Source organism: Candoia aspera, chromosome 12, assembly GCF_035149785.1.
Source record: "Candoia aspera isolate rCanAsp1 chromosome 12, rCanAsp1.hap2, whole genome shotgun sequence".
NCBI lineage: Eukaryota > Metazoa > Chordata > Lepidosauria > Squamata > Boidae > Candoia > Candoia aspera.
This window is the reverse complement of record NC_086164.1, coordinates 11,770,040-11,787,161: the sequence shown is the minus strand read 5'-3', so window position 1 is coordinate 11,787,161 and position 17,122 is coordinate 11,770,040. Positions and strand designations below refer to the sequence as shown.

The following is a 17,122-nucleotide window of genomic DNA, read 5'->3' as shown; positions in this document are numbered from 1 at the left end:
AGGGATAAAATCTTTCACTCAAAAGGAGCGTTATTTTGCCACTTCAGGGCAAAACTGAGCTGCTGAAGAGCTGGCAAAGCACAACAAAATGAAGATTATTTAGTATCCCAACTGCATTAGTTACATGGATGTCCCATAAATCTTTCAGTTTAGGGACAAACTTTTGAACTTAGCCCCTCTCTTTGGCAAATTAAAAAAACCCAAGATACAGAAAAGCATATTGTACTTTAAGTGAAATTCTTTTTAGCATTCTGGATTCATCTAAACGACAGATGGGTGGGGACATTCAGTAGTGTAAGCAGAGGTAAGAAAAGTTGTGAAAGGAATATATATATATATATATATATATATATATATATATATATATTTCTAAAATACTTTTTAAACTAACTCACTATTGTTGAATTGAGCAGCTGAAAACAGGGGTGTTCTAACCTGCTAGGAGGAAGAAACACACATCAAAAGACTGTGTAGCAACGGAAAAGAAGGCCATGTGGTTAACCACTTTGGTGGCAAACTTCTGAAAGAATACTTTGCATTTGATCACTGCCAAGGAATACGGAGCAGGCCAAGGTACAAGATGTTCGTCAGGGTCTCAGAATTCCTCCAGAATCTCTTGGGATCAAATGATTAAACATGCCAAATGTACCAAGAGCTGCTCAGATTACACACCCTAAGAACAAATCCACACTGCACAAGAGATTTCCCCAAAGAAAGGTGCACTCCATGTAAGATCCCCCCAACCATCTCATACACACATACACACCTCTTCAGCAAGATTGGCCTGCACTCAGATACCAGCACAGTCAACATGTTGCTGCAAATTCAAAAAGCCAGCAGTTACTTAGAATAAAAAGTGCCCATACTTGTATTTTGGCAGCACTCGGTGCCCTAACAACAAAGGGCACCTCTCACCATGGACCTACATTTGAGGGTGACTCAGAGGGGAGAATTTTGCCTATGCCTTTAAAAAACACACACACACACTTCCCCAAGCTGCACCTGGGTTCTTTCAAGAAGTCTATCCACACAGTACAAATCAGAGCACTATGCCTGTATCACGGCAACATCCCCCTCAAATTCTATTAATACTGACGCAAGCAATTTGCTTAGAAAACAAAGAACGTTTGCTGAAGTCTAATAGACTTCCTATTTGTGCACAGCAAAGGAGCAGAAGGAAAATATGACCAGTGGGGTAGCTGTGCTACTCCAACCTGGTGAAGAATTTTTTTGTAACACTGCCTACTACCTCCAGATCTGGAGACAGCAGCTCATTTTCCCCCTTTTTCTTCTTAACTGCTGAATATGGCTTGATATGGCACACAAGAAAGAAGGCTCACAATAGAAATGGTAGCAGAACTGAGTCAAAAGACGGATCTGCCTTAAGCAGCATTATTGAGCCATACATCATGGTTGCAACATGCTTAACCCAAAGTAAACTCTGGGTTAGCAGGCCTCCTGTGAGCATGATTTGTCTGTTTTCAAGTAGCTGTTCTAAAGTTCAGCTTAAGAATGCCAAGCTTCTTGCAGCCTCCTGTTTCTCTGGTCTAGAGAGTATTTACTACTTTTCTTGGCATCAGTGAGAATTTTTTAAAAAGTAGAAGTGAAAATTACAAATAGAAGATATCGTTACAAGAAAAAGAACAAGGCAGAGATTTGAGGCAGTGGAAGAAGTCAACAACTGCAAACTGCACCAAAAGGTGGACTTTATAGCTCCTGTGCTATTACATTTTATAAGTCAAATCAAAACAAAGGGGTTTTTTTCTTTTTTTTCCCAGCCCTCTCTCCTTTTGGCAATTCTGCAAAATTGGTATCAGGCCAGATAAAAGTGTTAACATTCCAGAGTTGCTATTCCTTGTCCTGAGTTCCTTGAGTTTTGAATGAGATAAAAGGATCACTTTCTGCCTCTAAGCTATGGATGCAACCAGCGATTGCAATTCCCTTTGGAATTGCCAGAGGGAATGAGGGACCACAGGTTCCCACATTTCAGTAGAAACCCAACAGATAAAACCTTTCCCATCACCATATCTTCACCCTTAGATGAAGCTAAACTTGCTGGGGTTGGTTTCCTGTTTACCATGCACAGATAAAGAGGAAAGGGGAAGGCAGATGCAGCTGGTCCAGCAGCAATCTAGATATGGCAGTGTTCACATAACACATACATCTGGCTAGTTAAAGGCCCAGCAGCTGTATCCCCCCAACACTGGTTAATGTTAACATTGGTTGGATTTCTTTCGTGAGTGACTTAACATACTGACCAAACCCAGACTCTTTGGTTAGTTTCAGGTTGAAGATACAGTACGCTGAAAACCTAGAAAACAGGTTCTTCTACTAATAGGATTCAGCAACCATGGGGGTCCCTCGCCTCTTTCTCCAGATCCTGGCTGCTGGTCCCTGACTAGATTCATCGGAGCCCCTCCCCTCGTAAAAAGAAGGCCTGGGCTTGATCAGCCCCTGGCAGGTAGACACTCAGCAGGTTCGACCTTCCCTATCAGAGAAGGAGCTCTGCCTGTTGAACTGCCGCCTGCCACTGTAGCCTTGGAGAACTCCTCTCAACCCAGGTCCTTCGTCCTCTCCGCTGCCCCCCAAGTACATCCCGGGGGCGTCGCCATGGCGACGCACAGACCAGCCCTCTTTCCCACGTAGGGGCTGAACCAACTGCCTTCCTTTCCAGGCAGAGACCGACCCGCTTTTCTCTTCGCCAGCCACGCACACGCCCCCTCCCCGGGCTGAAGGGCAACCAAAGCCCGCCGGGCAGCTCCGTGGAGGCCCCTCCGCCCCCTCGGCCACAGCCACGTCTCCCTCCCCCACAGCCGGACGTACACAGGTCGCGCTGCCCAATTCCCCCGCCCCCGGGCGGAACCGACCTGGTACAGTGGCGCCGGCGGAACCCAGGAACGCTTCAGTCGAGGCCCGGCCGGTCTCTTCCGTGGAGACGGACCGGAAGTCGACATTGTCCGGGAAACGCAGGCCTAGGCGGAAGGCTGCTGGCCCCGGGCTGAGCGCGGCGGCGGGGCCGGCCGATGAGCGGGCCTGTCGCCTGGTCGGTTCTCCTGCCGGGGCGGTCGCTGTCGGGGACCGAAGCCAGCCGGGATGGCGGTGCAGGCGGCGCACTTGGAGGCGGACGCCTTCCTGGTGTGCTTGAACCACGCGCTGAGCACCGAGAAGGAGGAAGTCATGGGGCTCTGCATCGGAGAGGTACGGCCGTCTGGGCCGGGGAGGGGAGCTGAAACGGAGGGAGCGATGATCCCCCCCACGCCGGCCGCCAGCACCCGCTTTCATAGGCCGAACCGGCAGCCGAGCGAGCTAACCCGCAGAAAAGGGCCGAGCTCCGCGAGTTGTGCCCGGACGACGTCCTTGCCTGACTGGGGCCGCGCGAGGGGGAACCCGGCCTCGTCCGGGATCTGTTAGCTGCGCTGGCCTGGCGTTGAGAGGGAACGAGCAAGCCGACGTTTGTTTGTTTGACTGTATTATTACTATATTATTATTATTATTATTATATTTATTATTTAAAATACTCTTTAATTATTAAATATTTTATTAATAATATTAAGTAATAATATTTAGTTGCTAAATATTTTATTAAACATGTTAAATATTAAAAAATAATGCACGTGTATGTGTACATAATTATATAACGGCAAACATATGTAATACGCCCGTCTCCTATTTTTCCCGTGACAACCCTGTGAGGTGGGTTGGGCTGAGATAAAGGGACTGGCCCAAAGTCACCCAGCTGGCTGTCATGGCTAAGTGGGGGACTCAGAGTCTCCTGGTTTCTAGGCCAGCAACTTAACCACTGCAGCACACCAAACTGGCTCTCATACCCTGGTTGGTAGGCAGCCTCTGTGCTAGGCTTCAGGCAGCTTTTAAGATTAAGACAGGATAAAAGCCACAGCTGGTCCTGCAGCAGTATCCATCTGCGTAGCTGTCCACTAATAAAAGCCTTCCTCTCCAAGCAAAGCTGTTGTCATTTGCTCTTCCAAAAATGAAGAAAGTAGGGGCTGGCTTATCTTTTTTTGGGGGGGGCAGTTTTGCATAAGGGAACAGCCACTGAGAATGTTCCCCTCCAAGCCTCTGCCCCACCTTTGCCCCCAATCTCCCAAGGGTGGGCACCCACAGCATCCCTTCCTGGCTAGATTGAATAAGGAAGGCAGAGTTTGATGGCTATGCTCTAGTTTGACTGAGAACTGTCTTTCTGTAAAAGGATACACAACTAGTTTGGCGACAAAGGGAGAGTTGTTTCTAGGGCAATAGTATTCACATGTTGCCACTGCAATAATATGCAATGGGACTACCTTAGTCACTTTGCAGGAACTGTGTTGGAGAGTGGAATGGATAGGAAAGAAGCAGGCACACACACAGAGCGAATGAGTGAATATAGTGCTGTTTATTACTTTATCAGTGTAGTGCAAAGTGTATTTACAAGATTCATCCTTCCACAAACTGGAATGTGGACATCAAACAAGATTGGTTTCATATTCTGGAACCCACAACCTGAACTCAGCAGCTGCTCCAAGTGTGTATAATACATAAAGTTGCAAGGAAATGTCAGCATTTTTTTTTAAAGGGTCACAGAGAAGTGAGATGGTGGCAGGTAAGATGATAGCTTGTAGGGATCTCATTAACCTGATGCAGAGGTTTAGCATATCATGCATATACAGCCACTGAGATGTATCTTGTGTTGTATTGGGCTATCAGTGATTTTTTTTCTTTGTTATCTGCAGGTTGACACAAGCCGAATTGTTCACATTCATTCAGTGATCATTCTGCGCAGGTCAGATAAAAGAAAGGACCGTGTGGAGATTTCTCCTGAGCAGCTCTCAGCTGCTTCAACAGAAGCAGAGATATCTTTTTACCAAGTTTATGGATTAATATCTTTCAGGTGGTTTCAAAGCAGACATATATTTGTGATCTAGATATATAGTTTCTACTAATTTCTTTTTCTATACCAGAAGAGGAGTTTACACTGAAATGTTTTTACTTTGGCTAATTTCAGCATTTGTTCATTATGAACTTCCTTGCTTGTTTCAATGTGAGGAAAGCTTTATTCCAGGGATTTATTAAATTACTGTTTTGATAGGGCTGCAAAAAGATTAAATGTATTATTTTAATGCTGTTGCACCACAGCATCAAAAGTATACTTACTGTCTTATATATCTTTCTGTAGTTTTTTGAAAACCTTAACTAACACACAGATTAGCTGAATTAACAGGACGGCCCATGAGAGTTGTAGGCTGGTACCATTCTCATCCTCACATAACAGTTTGGCCATCACATGTAGGTAAGATACTGTGTTCTATAATTAAGAGTAAGATTCCCAAACTGAGGGTAGGTAACCACCTTTTGGAAGGATAAGTTCAGATGGTGTGTGTGTGTGTGTGTGTGTCAGAAGCACCTACCAAGGCACTTCTGTATTGAAAGGATTTGCCGGTGACATCACCGTTTCCTGGGGGACGCCCAACAGGGCTCCTTTCATGCCCCTGTTATTTTCCCACCGAAGTGGTACCTATTTATCTACTTACATTTGCATGCTTTCGAACTGCTAGGTTAGCAGGAGCTGGGACAAGTTGATGGGAGCTCACTCTGTCATGCAGCTCGCGCTCTCAGGTTTCGAGCTGCCGACCTTAATAGTCCTCTGACTCAGAGTCTTAACCACTGAGCCACCACGGCCCAGTTCAGATTGTTGAAACTTCTTTCTTCCCACATCTTCCCAAGACTTAGGATTTGAACAAGTTAGTTAATGAGTTAATGAGAGCCTTTGCTGACTTGGATAAGGTTGAGAGGGAGTCAGAGTTACATAAACTGTGCTTTACACTGAACCCAATAATTAGCTCTAATTAAATAAGCTATATTTGATTGGCAGAAAATTTCCAGTAGTGAGAACTGAATCTTTGACCTTCTGCTAAGCTATGGTTCTGTCTGATCTGATCTGATCTAGGAAGATTGAAGTACAGAAATATCTCATTTAAGCTAAACTGTGTGTAACTCTTCTAATATACATGCATTGATCCAGCAGTGATTCTCACATATAGCAAACTAGTACTGTATTTTCCCCTATTTGGGAAGTCTCATTTATTGAAGTCTTGTTTAGAATTGATTATATTGTCTGTTGGGAGGTGATGCACATACTGCTTTAAGTGACAGACGCTGAAAAGGAATCAGTGTATTTCAAGGTTTTGAGATAGGAGTGCAACTGATCAAGCAACTGATTCCTAGGACTCTATGGCTGGACTGCCTTCTTGTTTTCACTAGCTTTTATGTTTACCTTGATTTTAGTTTTCAAATGTCCTCTATTGGATATCTTCTTTCCTGAAGGTTTCTGCTGTTTTTGGAGAAAAGGGACATTTCTTTGGCTTGAACATCTGGTGTTGATAGTCCTGTGACTGCCATTGCAGGAGAGATGTTTGAAATTTTAACTTTGCCCCTTTTTTGTTTTTGATTGTCTATAGATGTTCGCACACAGGCAATGTATCAGATGATGGACCAAGGCTTTGTGGGGCTTATCTTCTCTTGTTTCATTGAAGATAAAAACACAAAGGTAAATAGAACACAAATAAATGATACTTGCTTCTGTGGTAGGCCAGGTATCTTGCTATCTGACCTCAATCTGGAATAAGTGTTTTGCTTTGCTTATAGTCAGTGTGGCTAGAAGCTGTTTGTTTAAATGTAGTGCCACCCCGTGCTTTTAATTTCAGCATTATCTGTAAGAGCGTGTAATGGTTGCCTATTCTAAAACACTATCAGACTCATGAGCAGGAATCAACCAAAGCTTAACAGCCCAGTCAGCAGCATCAGCCAAAGCTTGTTGAATCACCGGCCAGGAATCAGACAGCTTAACAGCCCAGTCAGATGCAGAACATGTTTGGGAAGGGGGTTGTGGCAGTTCAGGGATGGGAACAAAGTCATGACCAGAAACCACACGAAAAGGGGTTTGTCCGGTACTTTGATGGACAGCATTGTTGTAAGCCACTTCAGCAAAAGGTAATAACTCCACCCAATCGTCCTGATGGTAGTTAATGTATGCTCTAAGAAACTGTTCAAGAGTGGAGTTTAAAATCTCAGTAGAACCGTCAGTCTCAGGATGGGAAGACGTGGACAGCGTTTGTTTGGTGCCAATCAATTTTAGAAATGATTTCCAAAACTGGGAAGTAAACTGTGTCCCGCGGTCCAAAACGGGAGGGGCTACTGTGGAGGTGGTAGATGTGGAGGAGAAATAGGCACGCCAATTGAGGGGCTGACAGGATGGATGCACATGGAATGAAATGTGCTTGTTTGGAGAAAAAATCTTTTACAACCCAAATTACAGTTTTCTTCTGACTGGGAGGAAGATCCACAATAAAATGCATAGAAATCTCGTCCCAGGGACGGGACGGGCTGGCCACTGGCTGTAGAAGCCACTGTGGTTTCCCACCCACCCCCCATACGTTTTGACATGGCACAAACAGGACAGGAAGCAACATAGTCTTTTACATCACGTCTCAAGGTAGGCCACCAGAATTGACAACGAGCCAAATGCAATGTTTTGACAAAACCAAAGTGTCCAGCAAGTTTATCATCATGGGAACGCTGTAAAATATCAGCTCTTAAAGTTTCAGGCACAAAAAGGTGGTGTTCCACCCACGCCAGACTGTTTTCAAAAGAGACTGTGTCTTTATTAGCTAGCAACCAAGTGTCAGATTTCAGCGCCTGGAGAAAGTCCTTCTGCAACTGACAACTTGCACTTTCCGCTTCCCAGACTGGGCTGGGGGCAGGGTTCCCTGCGCACGGGTCTGGCTCCGAGTTACAGCAACCAAACCCAGTTGTGGTTCAGTAAGAACAGTCCCAACCACATCTGCCCCCTGGTCAAAATCCTGAGGTAAACGCGACAAAGCATCGGCCAGAAAGTTTTTCTTTCCTGGGATAAATTTTAACTGGAAGTTAAAACAACTGAAAAACTGAGTCCCAATTTGTTTAGGACTGAGACGCCGGGGGGTGCGGAGGGCTTCCAAATTCCTGTGATCGGTCCAAACCTCGAAAGGGCATTTAGCGCCTTCAAGGAGGTGACACCAGTCTTCCAAAGCAGCTTTTACAGCAAACGCCTCCTTTTCCCAAACATGCCACCAGCGTTCGGTTTCAGAAAATTTCCTGGACAGATAAGCACAGGGTTTTAAGTGATTTTCAGAATCTCTCTGTAACAAAATAGCCCCAACTGAGGAGTCAGAAGCATCAACTTGGACCACAAAGGGGCGTTTGGGATCGGGGTGCTGTAGAATAGGCTCAGCAGTGAAAAGGGATTTCAGTTTTTCTAATGCTGCCTGGCATTCAGTTGTCCAATTCAGCACTGCTCCAGGATGTTTTACCTTGTGTGTCCCCTCCAAGCCCTTGGTATGGAGTAAATCAGTGAGGGGCAAGGCAATCTCAGCGAACCCTTGGATAAATTGGTGATGATAATTACTGAACCCGAGGAAACTTTGCAATTGCCTCCAGGTGCAGGGACGTTCCCAACTTAAAATCGCCTGAGTTTTTGCAGGGTCCATTTCATTGCCCTTGTCAGACACCCAATAGCCCAGATAGTCAAGCTGGGTCTTGTGGAATTCACATTTGGAAAGTTTGGCATAGAGTTTGGCATCTCTAAGCTTGCATAACACCTGTTTGAGGAGGCGTTCGTGTTCCTCCTCGGTTTCAGTGTAAATGAGAACATCATCTAAATAAACCAGGACCCCTTTAAACAAATGATCATGTAATACTTCATTAATCAATTGCATGAAGACTCCGGGCGCCCCTGCCAACCCAAAAGGGAGGACTTTGTACTGAAATGAACCCAGTGGGCAATTAAAAGCAGTTTTCCACTCATCCCCAGCTCGTATGCGGATGCGGAAATAGGCTTCGCGAAGATCGAGCTTGGAGAAAATCTTGCCCTTTGACAAATGAGCTAACATGTCCTTCATGAGCAGAAGAGGGTACTTGTTGAGAATTGAGATGGAATTTAACCCTCGATAGTCCGTACAGAGTTAAAGCATGCCATCTTTCTTTTCCCAGAATAGCACAGGGGCCCCAACTGGGGAATTTGCAGGTTCAATAAACCCCCTTGACAGATTTTTGTCAATAAAGTCCCGTAATGCCTCAAGCTCCTTCTGAGTCATTGGATAAATTTTTGGCTTTGGCATTGAGCATTGGGAACCAACTCTATTGCACAGTCAGTTTTCCGGTGCGGGGGTAGCTGATCTGCTTCCATTTCCCCAAATACGTCTGCAAAGTCTTGGTATCGATCAGGCAAACCTTCTAAATGTGCCAAGTTAGAGCGTGGCGTGGCGATCGCAGCCCTTCCAACCCCCGCACGTGCAGCTCCCTCTGCTGTAGGAGCTTGGTAAAACCCATCTTTAAAAGTCACAGTTCTGTGTTCCCAGTTTATATAGGGGCTTCGATAGGTCAACCAGGGGATCCCCAGAATTACCAAGGGATTGCCAACAGGTGCTACAACGAATTTCAAAGTCTCATGGTGGCTGCCCATTTGCATTGCGACAGTTCCAGTGAAATGGGTTGCCGCCCCCCCCCCCCACCATTGAACCATCCAACTGTGTGAAGTTCAAAGGCTGCTGGAGGGGGAAGCTAGGCAGGTCCAAAGCAGCAACCAGATCAGGGTGAATTAAACACCTGGAACACCCAGAGTCAACCAAAGCCCAGACCTCTGTAGTTTTTGTGCGGGAACCCAATTTCACTTTTACTGCTAAAGTGGGACAGTCAGCACTCACCATAGCATCTTCGCGCCCATCCTCCTCCACCTGCCCTCAGGCGCTCTTCATGGCAGGTGGCTGGCGTTTCCCGCCAGCTCCTTAGAGTTGTCTTCAGCCTCTCCCGAGAGGTAGAATACTTCCTCAGCGTCGGCTGCATCCTTGGCTGCTGTCATTTGCTGCGAGGGGGGGGCGATTTGGCCGGTGGCTTCCCCGCTCGATCTCCAGCCTTGGCTTTTGGGCAATCAGCTGCTCAATGCCCTTCCTTCCTGCATCAGAGACGCTGACCCCTCGCGTAGCGCCAATCTCTCTCCTCATCCTAGGCTCTATAGTTTGGCCGGGGAGCAGTCGCAGCACTTCGGGGTCCCCTCATGGTGGCGGGTGGTCTTTCAGATCTTCTAGCTTGCGTGAAGGTATGCTGAGCATGCTCAGCCTTGCCTGCCAGACAGATCCATTCGTACAATGACTCTGGGCCGTCTCTACACAACGCCCACCGTAGGATGTCCTGGTTGAGTCCCTCTTTAAACCGTTCTATTAAGGTTGACTGAGACCAGTCGGGGATTTTCCCAGATAGAGCCTTAAACTCTAGGGCGTAATGAGCTACAGACATTTGGCCCTGGGTAAGATCCTTCAGCGCCTTCTTAGCTCTTGCCTTGGCCAGAGGATCCTCAAAATGCAGCTTTAATGCCCACATGAAGTCCTCGGAATAATCAAGTGCAGGGGAGTCAGCCTCACTTAATTGAACATACCAGTCAGCCGCTCGACCCTTCAACTTGGTGGCAATGGCAGTTATCTTAGCCTCTTCGGAAGGGAAGTATGCTCCAAACTGCCTCATGTAACTTTTAGCATTAGTTAGAAAGAAAGATAACTTTGTTGGATCCCCATCAAACTTGACAGAAAAGTCTCTCACCCCCACTCTGGTTGGAGCGGAATCGGCAGCTACTTGAGTGGTTGGGCCCCAGGTTACAGTAGCTTTCCCTCTTCGGGGTGGGGACACTGGTGATCGAGCCCTGCGGGGTGGAGATTCATCCCGGAGCCGTCTCCTGCCCTGCTCCGCCAGCAGTCCAGATGGGGGATGGTTGCATGAAGCTGGGATCTTCTCCACGCCTCCCCTGCCCCCCCAATGACAGAGACAGGTTTCTTAGCATGTACTCCTTCGATTCTATTTTGGCCTCCATCACTCTTAGCCTTTCAGGGGTTTGAGATTCCTCCCTCCCTCGCATGTTTGGCTGTCTCTCTGTTGACACCACGGTAGATTCTATGTCTGGGGTCAGCGGGAACCGATACTTCCAGGGCACCCGGGATGTCCCTGGCTGGGGTTCACTCCCAGGTGATCAACTCTGTGGGCGATTCTCTGGGTGCTGGTTGCTCTGGTTCTCCCCCATCGTCAGATTCCTCCACCTCAGGACTGGAACTCGATTCCTCCCGGAAATCTGAAGGTTCTGGGGTGAGGCTCAGTTCTCCGCTATTGACCGTCGACTCAGGCATCAAGCTAGCCATCTCCTCAAGTCCCCCGGTCGTGAGCTTGGACTCGGCCATCGTTAACTATTTTCCCTCACAAGAAACTGATCTTGGTAGGAGCTAACGGTACAACTGTGGTGATTCTCAGTTTTATATACTGGTTGCCTATTCTAAAACACTATCAGACTCATGAGCAGGAATTCAAAGATGTCTGATTTATTAAAGAATAGTATGCAGGATCACAGAGAAAGCTGAGAATGATAAAAGCGCGCCAAATACAAACTAAAAACCCTCGGTGCAAATGAAATCCCTCCCCCCGTAGAATCTTCTCAAGTTCACAATCCCAGGTGCTCCTAACGGTTTCTGATGGTCTGCGGGAAAAGTCCTTCAACAGAGAACATAACCCAAACACATTCCATTGTAATGAACACAGATACAGAGCTTAGTACAAGGTCTCACAGTAGCTCCCTCCCAAACAGAAACGCTCGTCAGCGCCATGGCATGTGAAGCGTTACAATGTATACTGTACATTGAAACAGTGAACATGACAGAGCATTGGTTTTAAAATTGTGTTAATATTTTTTTCTTTCCTTGCTTGATATTGCAATCCTGATATGTAAATTGGGTGCATAATGACCCTGTACAGAATCATAAAGTTAGAAAAGTACATGAGCTGAGCTAAATGGGGTGGTAACTTTGCAACAATCTGTTCAACTATTTGGCTTTCTTTCCCTCAAAGTGTATGTCTAGAGATCCAAGGTTCCCGGAAGAACCAAAATGGATTATGTAGATTATCAATGGATTTCAGTAATGATTGATAAAAAGTGAAAGTTGCTATAAAGATGCCTTGAGAGAAGACAATGATTCATAAGGCGTATCTCTTGAGTATTTAATTGAAGGTTGAAGTTAATGTCTATGAGCTTAACTGTACCTGTAGTTGAAATCAGGCAGTGCTGATGAAAGAGTTTGCCTATGAGTGTAATGTGTTTCTAATACATTATAACTGTGAGCATTAGGAAGGAAACAAATGACAGGAGGCCTTCAGTCCAAACTAAACAGAGTGTGAAGTGTGTCTGGTTTCATTCTCCCTAGAAAGCAGTGAGCTGAGTATCTGATCAGGGTGCAGACTGAATGATATGAGACTAAACCCTATCCCACCATAATACACCCCTAAACAATTTTCCATCCTCTCACTCCCAGAAAAAGAGCTTTTCTTTGTCAGTAGTGGGAAACTGGATTGGGTGGATTTGAAGTAAGATTCTACACTGTGTGTGTATATATATATATATATATATGGGGGAGGGGTGTGCGGAGGGAGTCACTAGCATGCTTCATACCGTCAACTTTTCTCTTTTATTTGATGCAGACGGGCCGGGTCTTGTATACCTGTTTCCAGTCCATTCAAGCCCAGAAGAGCTCAGAGTAAGGATTTTGCTGAACATCAGTTCAGCAAACTGAAACTTCCCTCTCACTTTTCTTCCAATTTCAGTTTTAGTAATTACCCAGCGCATGTAAATGTGTTACCTCTGTAGTCAGCCATGTGGAGAGAAAAGAAATCTCATGCTCATCACTTAAAAGACTTCCTTTACAATGCCCTACTTTTCCAGTTACTGATTGCCTTTATCTAAGCCTGCTAATACTCAATGGCAGCTATTTTGATTTGCCTTTTATATTACGAAGCCAGGCTTCCTGCGGCATTATATAACATAGGAATAAAATGGTCCATTGCACACTCAAACACTACATGGAATAAGTATCTTTTATTGCCTTTAACAGCTGTTTAATTTGCCTGCCTTTGGCTGAAAAGGACTTCTATAGGACCACATACTGCCTTGAAGCGGGGGCAGAAACAGGAGGGCATATTAGTGCACCTTTTCTGTTTTTGTTTGAATTGTTTGGAAAAGTGGGAGGGGTGGAAGGATTTGGCAGAGAGTTGAGGGAAAAAGAAAGGCAGAGAGAGAGAGGGAGAAACAGCAAAAGTGATGTGGAAAACAGGTGAGAAATGTGGCCGTAAGTGGACACCAGGAGAGCTGACAGCTGGGATGAAAAGAGGGTGTAGTGAGTCGGAGGCTTTACTTTTTGCAGTCTTGCTCTAAAACAGTGTTTCTCCACCTTGGCAACTTTAAGATGGGTGGACTTCAACTCCCAGAATCCCCCAGCCAGCATTCTCCAGCCGGCTGGGGAATTCTGGGAGTTGAAGTCCACCCATCTTAAAGTTGCCAAGGTGGAGAAACACTGCTCTAAAAGGTCAAATACAAAACAAATTGAGAGAGCGAGGGGAGAGAAAAGGGGGAAAATGCAAAGTCAGAAGCAGTTCATATGTATAAAAATCTTGTAAGAACACATTAATTCAATAAGAGAAGGGGCAGAATGTTATTCTCTTAGCTGAGCTGATTGAGGGCCCAGCTTTTTGCTCCCTCATTTCAAGAAGTGGTATAACTTATCAGTGGGATAATCATGAACATGCTGTGCACTCATTCCTGCTAACAGTGGTTAATAAACATGGTTTGGGGAATTTTCAGCATTGAAAAAAATCTGTCTATAACAAAGCACGCAAGCATGTGCATTCACATAGGCTGTGCATGTGCATGTGCAGAAGTGGCACACCACTTCCATCTGGGTCTCTCCTCTGCCAAGCCCTGTGAATTGTCAGTCCTTTCTGTACCATTCAGTATGAAAAGACAGTTATACAAATGGTTAAGTGGTGCTTTGGGAGGGTATATCAAATCTATAAATATATAGATTTTTTCCTAAATTGTGTTTTAGGACTACACCTTTAAGCAGTGCAACAGTACTCAAATTGTGGGATAAAAGAATGATTTTTGTTTTATATATAAGCCCTTAGAAAACGTTAAATTTAATTAAATTCACTTGAAGTACGTGGTTTAGTGGTTAAGGTGTTGGACTAGGACAAGGGAAACCCATGTTCAAGTCCATCCTCAGCCACAGAGTATCATTGGTAACTTTGGGCCAGTTAATCCCTTTAGGCCAACGTATCTGAGAGAGTTCCTGTTATGGGAAAAAAATTGACAAAAGGTGGGACAAATTGACAAATATCGCAGTCAGTTTAAGGCTGAATAGCTTGCACAAGCCTTTTTCAAATTTTATTTTACAGGGCATCTAATCTTAGTACCCTAGATACAGTGACCCTAAATTAAGTTAATGTGATAAAATTTGTTTTCTAGCCAGCACAGATAGAATTACGAGGATTAGGTTGATGATGCGTACATGCTTCCCTCTATAGGTATGAAAGGATTGAAATTCCTATCCATGTCGTTCCTCACAATACCATTGGGAAAGTGTGCCTCGAGTCAGCTGTGGAACTGCCAAAAATCTTGTGTCAAGAGGAACAGGATGCCTATAGAAAAATCCACAGGTAAAGTGAAATCCCGCTTCCTTTTTCTCTTTCCTTTCTAAATCTCATGAGTGGGGTAGATGGACTACATGCAGCCTCCCAGTATCTCATACACACCTCCCAAAGCACCAAAGACTGCATTGCCAACTTTAGGTAGCAGAATGTCTCATATGGTACAGAAACATAAAAAGAAGGGTGGAAATGCATGTGCAAGGGTCCTGAGAGGTGAAAAAGCCACCATACCCAGCCTCAGCTTTTCCCCATCATGTAAACAACACCATTGGAAAGCTTCCTGTGGACTGCCAGGCAGTCAGAACCCTGAGTTGCTACTCCTGCCCAGGAAACATTGCTTGTCTCTGTAGTAGGGTGATCAGTTTGTCATTGGTAGTCTTGTTTCAGGTTATCTTTGAGCCCATTTCAGGCATTGCAAAGAAAACATAGGACTAAAGTTTGGTCACAATTTACTGAGTAATGGGACAAAGAAGAAATGAAGAGAAATCAAATCCTATGACAGTGTTTGAATGAACTAAAGATTAAGACTGTTAGAAGTAAGAGGAAGGAATATAATGTTGGTTTATTTGATCAAGGTTAAAACAAGATACGTTGTTACCCCTGGCAACCCTTTTTGGGCTTTCTGCTGACACCGGAACTGAAAAGATGATGTTTTATGGATTTGTTTATAGATAAGAGATGGGATATGGGATGAAGAGATTAGTGTTTGTAACCTTAGAGGGGGTGAAGAGTCACTAAATTAGTTTATACTTGTTGTGATGAAAGTTGCAACTCACTTCTTTATATTTTTCTCTTTCCTTATTATATTCCTACTTTTTATTTTCTCTTTTTTCTTTTTTCCTGCACTTTTTACTCCTTTCTATTCCCTTTTTTTTCTTTTTAGTTCATATTAGATTTTACTATTACAATTAAAACTCTTAATAAAAATTATATAAATATAGGAAGGAAGAAGGAAACACTGGCCTGCAGGGTAGGAGCTTCTGATATTTAAACGAAACTTCCAGGTAGAGAGCCATCACCTTAGTGACTGACTACCAGTTGCTAAGGAGCAAGTCGGAAAGGATGGGCTTTTCTGAACATCTGGTTGCTCACCTGGGAAGAGGAAGCTTGGTTGAGCACCCCTTGGTCAATCTAGCAGGGCTGCTGTGGTGACTTGGTGAGCGAAGCCTTTGAAGGCCAGTCTGGATTGTATTACGGCCCTGGTTGGGAGCCAGATAACTTACTGTACTCACAGTGAGTTGTGGGGCAATGTCAAGCAATTCAGTAAGTAGGCAAGAAGGCAGGGAAGACCATGAGAAGGACTTTAGGCTCATTTTATGTTTCATTCCCTCTCTCTGTCTCTGTCTCTGTCTCTGTCTCTGTCTCTGTCTCTGTCTCTGTCTCTGTCTCTGTCTGTCTGTCTGTCTGTCTCTCTCTCTCTCTCTCTCACACACACACACACACACACACACCAATAGGAGTCCCTTCTAATTAGGCCAAAAACGTAACTGTGATTTTTGAGGATTGGTATGAGTGTTTCAGTGACCCTGGTGTATCTTCTCTTGCCTTGTTCAGCCTCACCCATCTGGATTCTATAACCAAGATCCACAATGGCTCAGGTACGGCTTTCCATCATCCAGAGTCTGGGGCGCTGCTCACGTCTCAAGCATCAGAAAGATGAAATTGGGCTTTGGGGTCCTTAAACATCCATCGGCACGTCTTAACCGTAGCGTGTCACTGGTGGGGCGGAGCTTATTTAATAATATTTCTGGGGTTGAGAGGTAGCATTACCGATGCTGTATGGGGCTGAGCTTCATCAGCCCTGTCTGTGCCATTTGCTCGAGGTGTCTTTGGGCTCCTCCTGCACACTCACGGCCGCCCCCTTCTTTCCTTGCCAGTCTTCACTAAGAACCTGTGCAGCCAGATGTCTGCCATCAGCGGACCCCTGCTGCAGTGGCTGGAGGACCGCTTGGAGCAGAACAAACAACGGATGCACGAACTGCAGCGAGAGAAAGAGGAGCTCTTGGAGGAACTGGCTGCCCTGGAGTGAGGAAGGCAAAGGGCCTGCTCTGCCTTCCTGGGCTTGGCCCCCTCCGGTTTCGCTGCTTCTCCTGCCCCTGCTTCCATCTCGCAGTCCTCGCTGCTACAAAACGCGAAGTCCCCTGTGCGGATTGGCGTTTCAGGGGGGTGAGGATTTCATTGAGCAGGACAGCAGATACTGCAGAGGAAAGGGAATTAACTTTTTTACATGGTGGGACTTTTTTTTTTTTTTTAACTTAACAGGCCTTGAAGTTGTCAAGGTGAGATGATATAAGCACAGCGGCCATCGTCCTCATAGTATTTGGTAGCAGCTAATTCTAGATTACCTGTGGATGAACCGTGTGGCAGGGTCTACAGAGGCATGGCGCCCTCTCTCTCACTTCGTTCTTGTCCCTGTTAGGTTTCTGGCCGCAGAAAAAGGGTTTTGCATGTCTTTCTCTTTTCAAATGGAATAAAGTCAGAGAAATGATTGGATACCTTCTGAATGTTGCTCTTTTGCCTCCCATGCTGTCCTCCTAATAGAGAGCTCCGTTCCATATAAAGAAAAAAATATTACAAACAA

General features: G+C 45.3%; 3 protein-coding genes across 7 annotated transcripts in view; 1 reads left to right on the top strand and 2 right to left on the bottom strand.

Moving 5' to 3' along the window:
* CMC4 (C-X9-C motif containing 4) overlaps window positions 1–2,886 on the bottom strand; it is a 10,116-nt gene extending 7,230 nt beyond the window's left edge. Inside the window, exon 1 of one of the 3 annotated variants that reach the window (XM_063313519.1) lies at window positions 2,868–2,886. The gene's annotated coding sequence lies outside the window, so the exon portion shown is untranslated. Of the gene's footprint in view, window positions 1–2,686; window positions 2,801–2,823; window positions 2,843–2,867 lie in introns of those variants that run through there. The other 2 variants (XM_063313517.1, XM_063313518.1) reach the window with 2 other exon arrangements.
* MTCP1 (mature T cell proliferation 1) overlaps window positions 1–2,960 on the bottom strand; it is a 4,519-nt gene extending 1,559 nt beyond the window's left edge. The window contains exon 1 of one of the 3 annotated variants that reach the window (XM_063313515.1): window positions 2,868–2,960. In XM_063313515.1, coding sequence (XP_063169585.1) covers window positions 2,868–2,954 — 87 coding nt within the window. In that variant the 5' untranslated portion in view covers window positions 2,955–2,960. Of the gene's footprint in view, window positions 1–766; window positions 1,488–2,867 lie in introns of those variants that run through there. The other 2 variants (XM_063313514.1, XM_063313512.1) reach the window with 2 other exon arrangements.
* Window positions 2,947–17,122, top strand: BRCC3 (BRCA1/BRCA2-containing complex subunit 3). The gene is made up of 8 exons (XM_063313522.1): window positions 2,947–3,198; window positions 4,728–4,847; window positions 5,197–5,284; window positions 6,453–6,541; window positions 12,541–12,596; window positions 14,419–14,550; window positions 16,096–16,139; window positions 16,419–17,122. Exons 1-8 carry the CDS (start codon window positions 3,094–3,096, stop codon window positions 16,568–16,570), a joined length of 786 nt encoding a protein of 261 aa, XP_063169592.1. The 5' UTR covers window positions 2,947–3,093; the 3' UTR covers window positions 16,571–17,122.

Excerpts from the sequence above, each read along its gene's own strand:
- BRCC3 (XM_063313522.1), top strand. The coding sequence starts at position 3,094 with ATGGCGGTGCAGGCGGCGCACTTGGAGGCGGACGCCTTCCTGGTGTGC. Across the intron at positions 5,285-6,452 it reads AGTTTGGCCATCACATGTAG|ATGTTCGCACACAGGCAATG; the intron begins GTAAGATACTGT and ends GATTGTCTATAG. Across the intron at positions 16,140-16,418 it reads CAAGATCCACAATGGCTCAG|TCTTCACTAAGAACCTGTGC; the intron begins GTACGGCTTTCC and ends TTTCCTTGCCAG.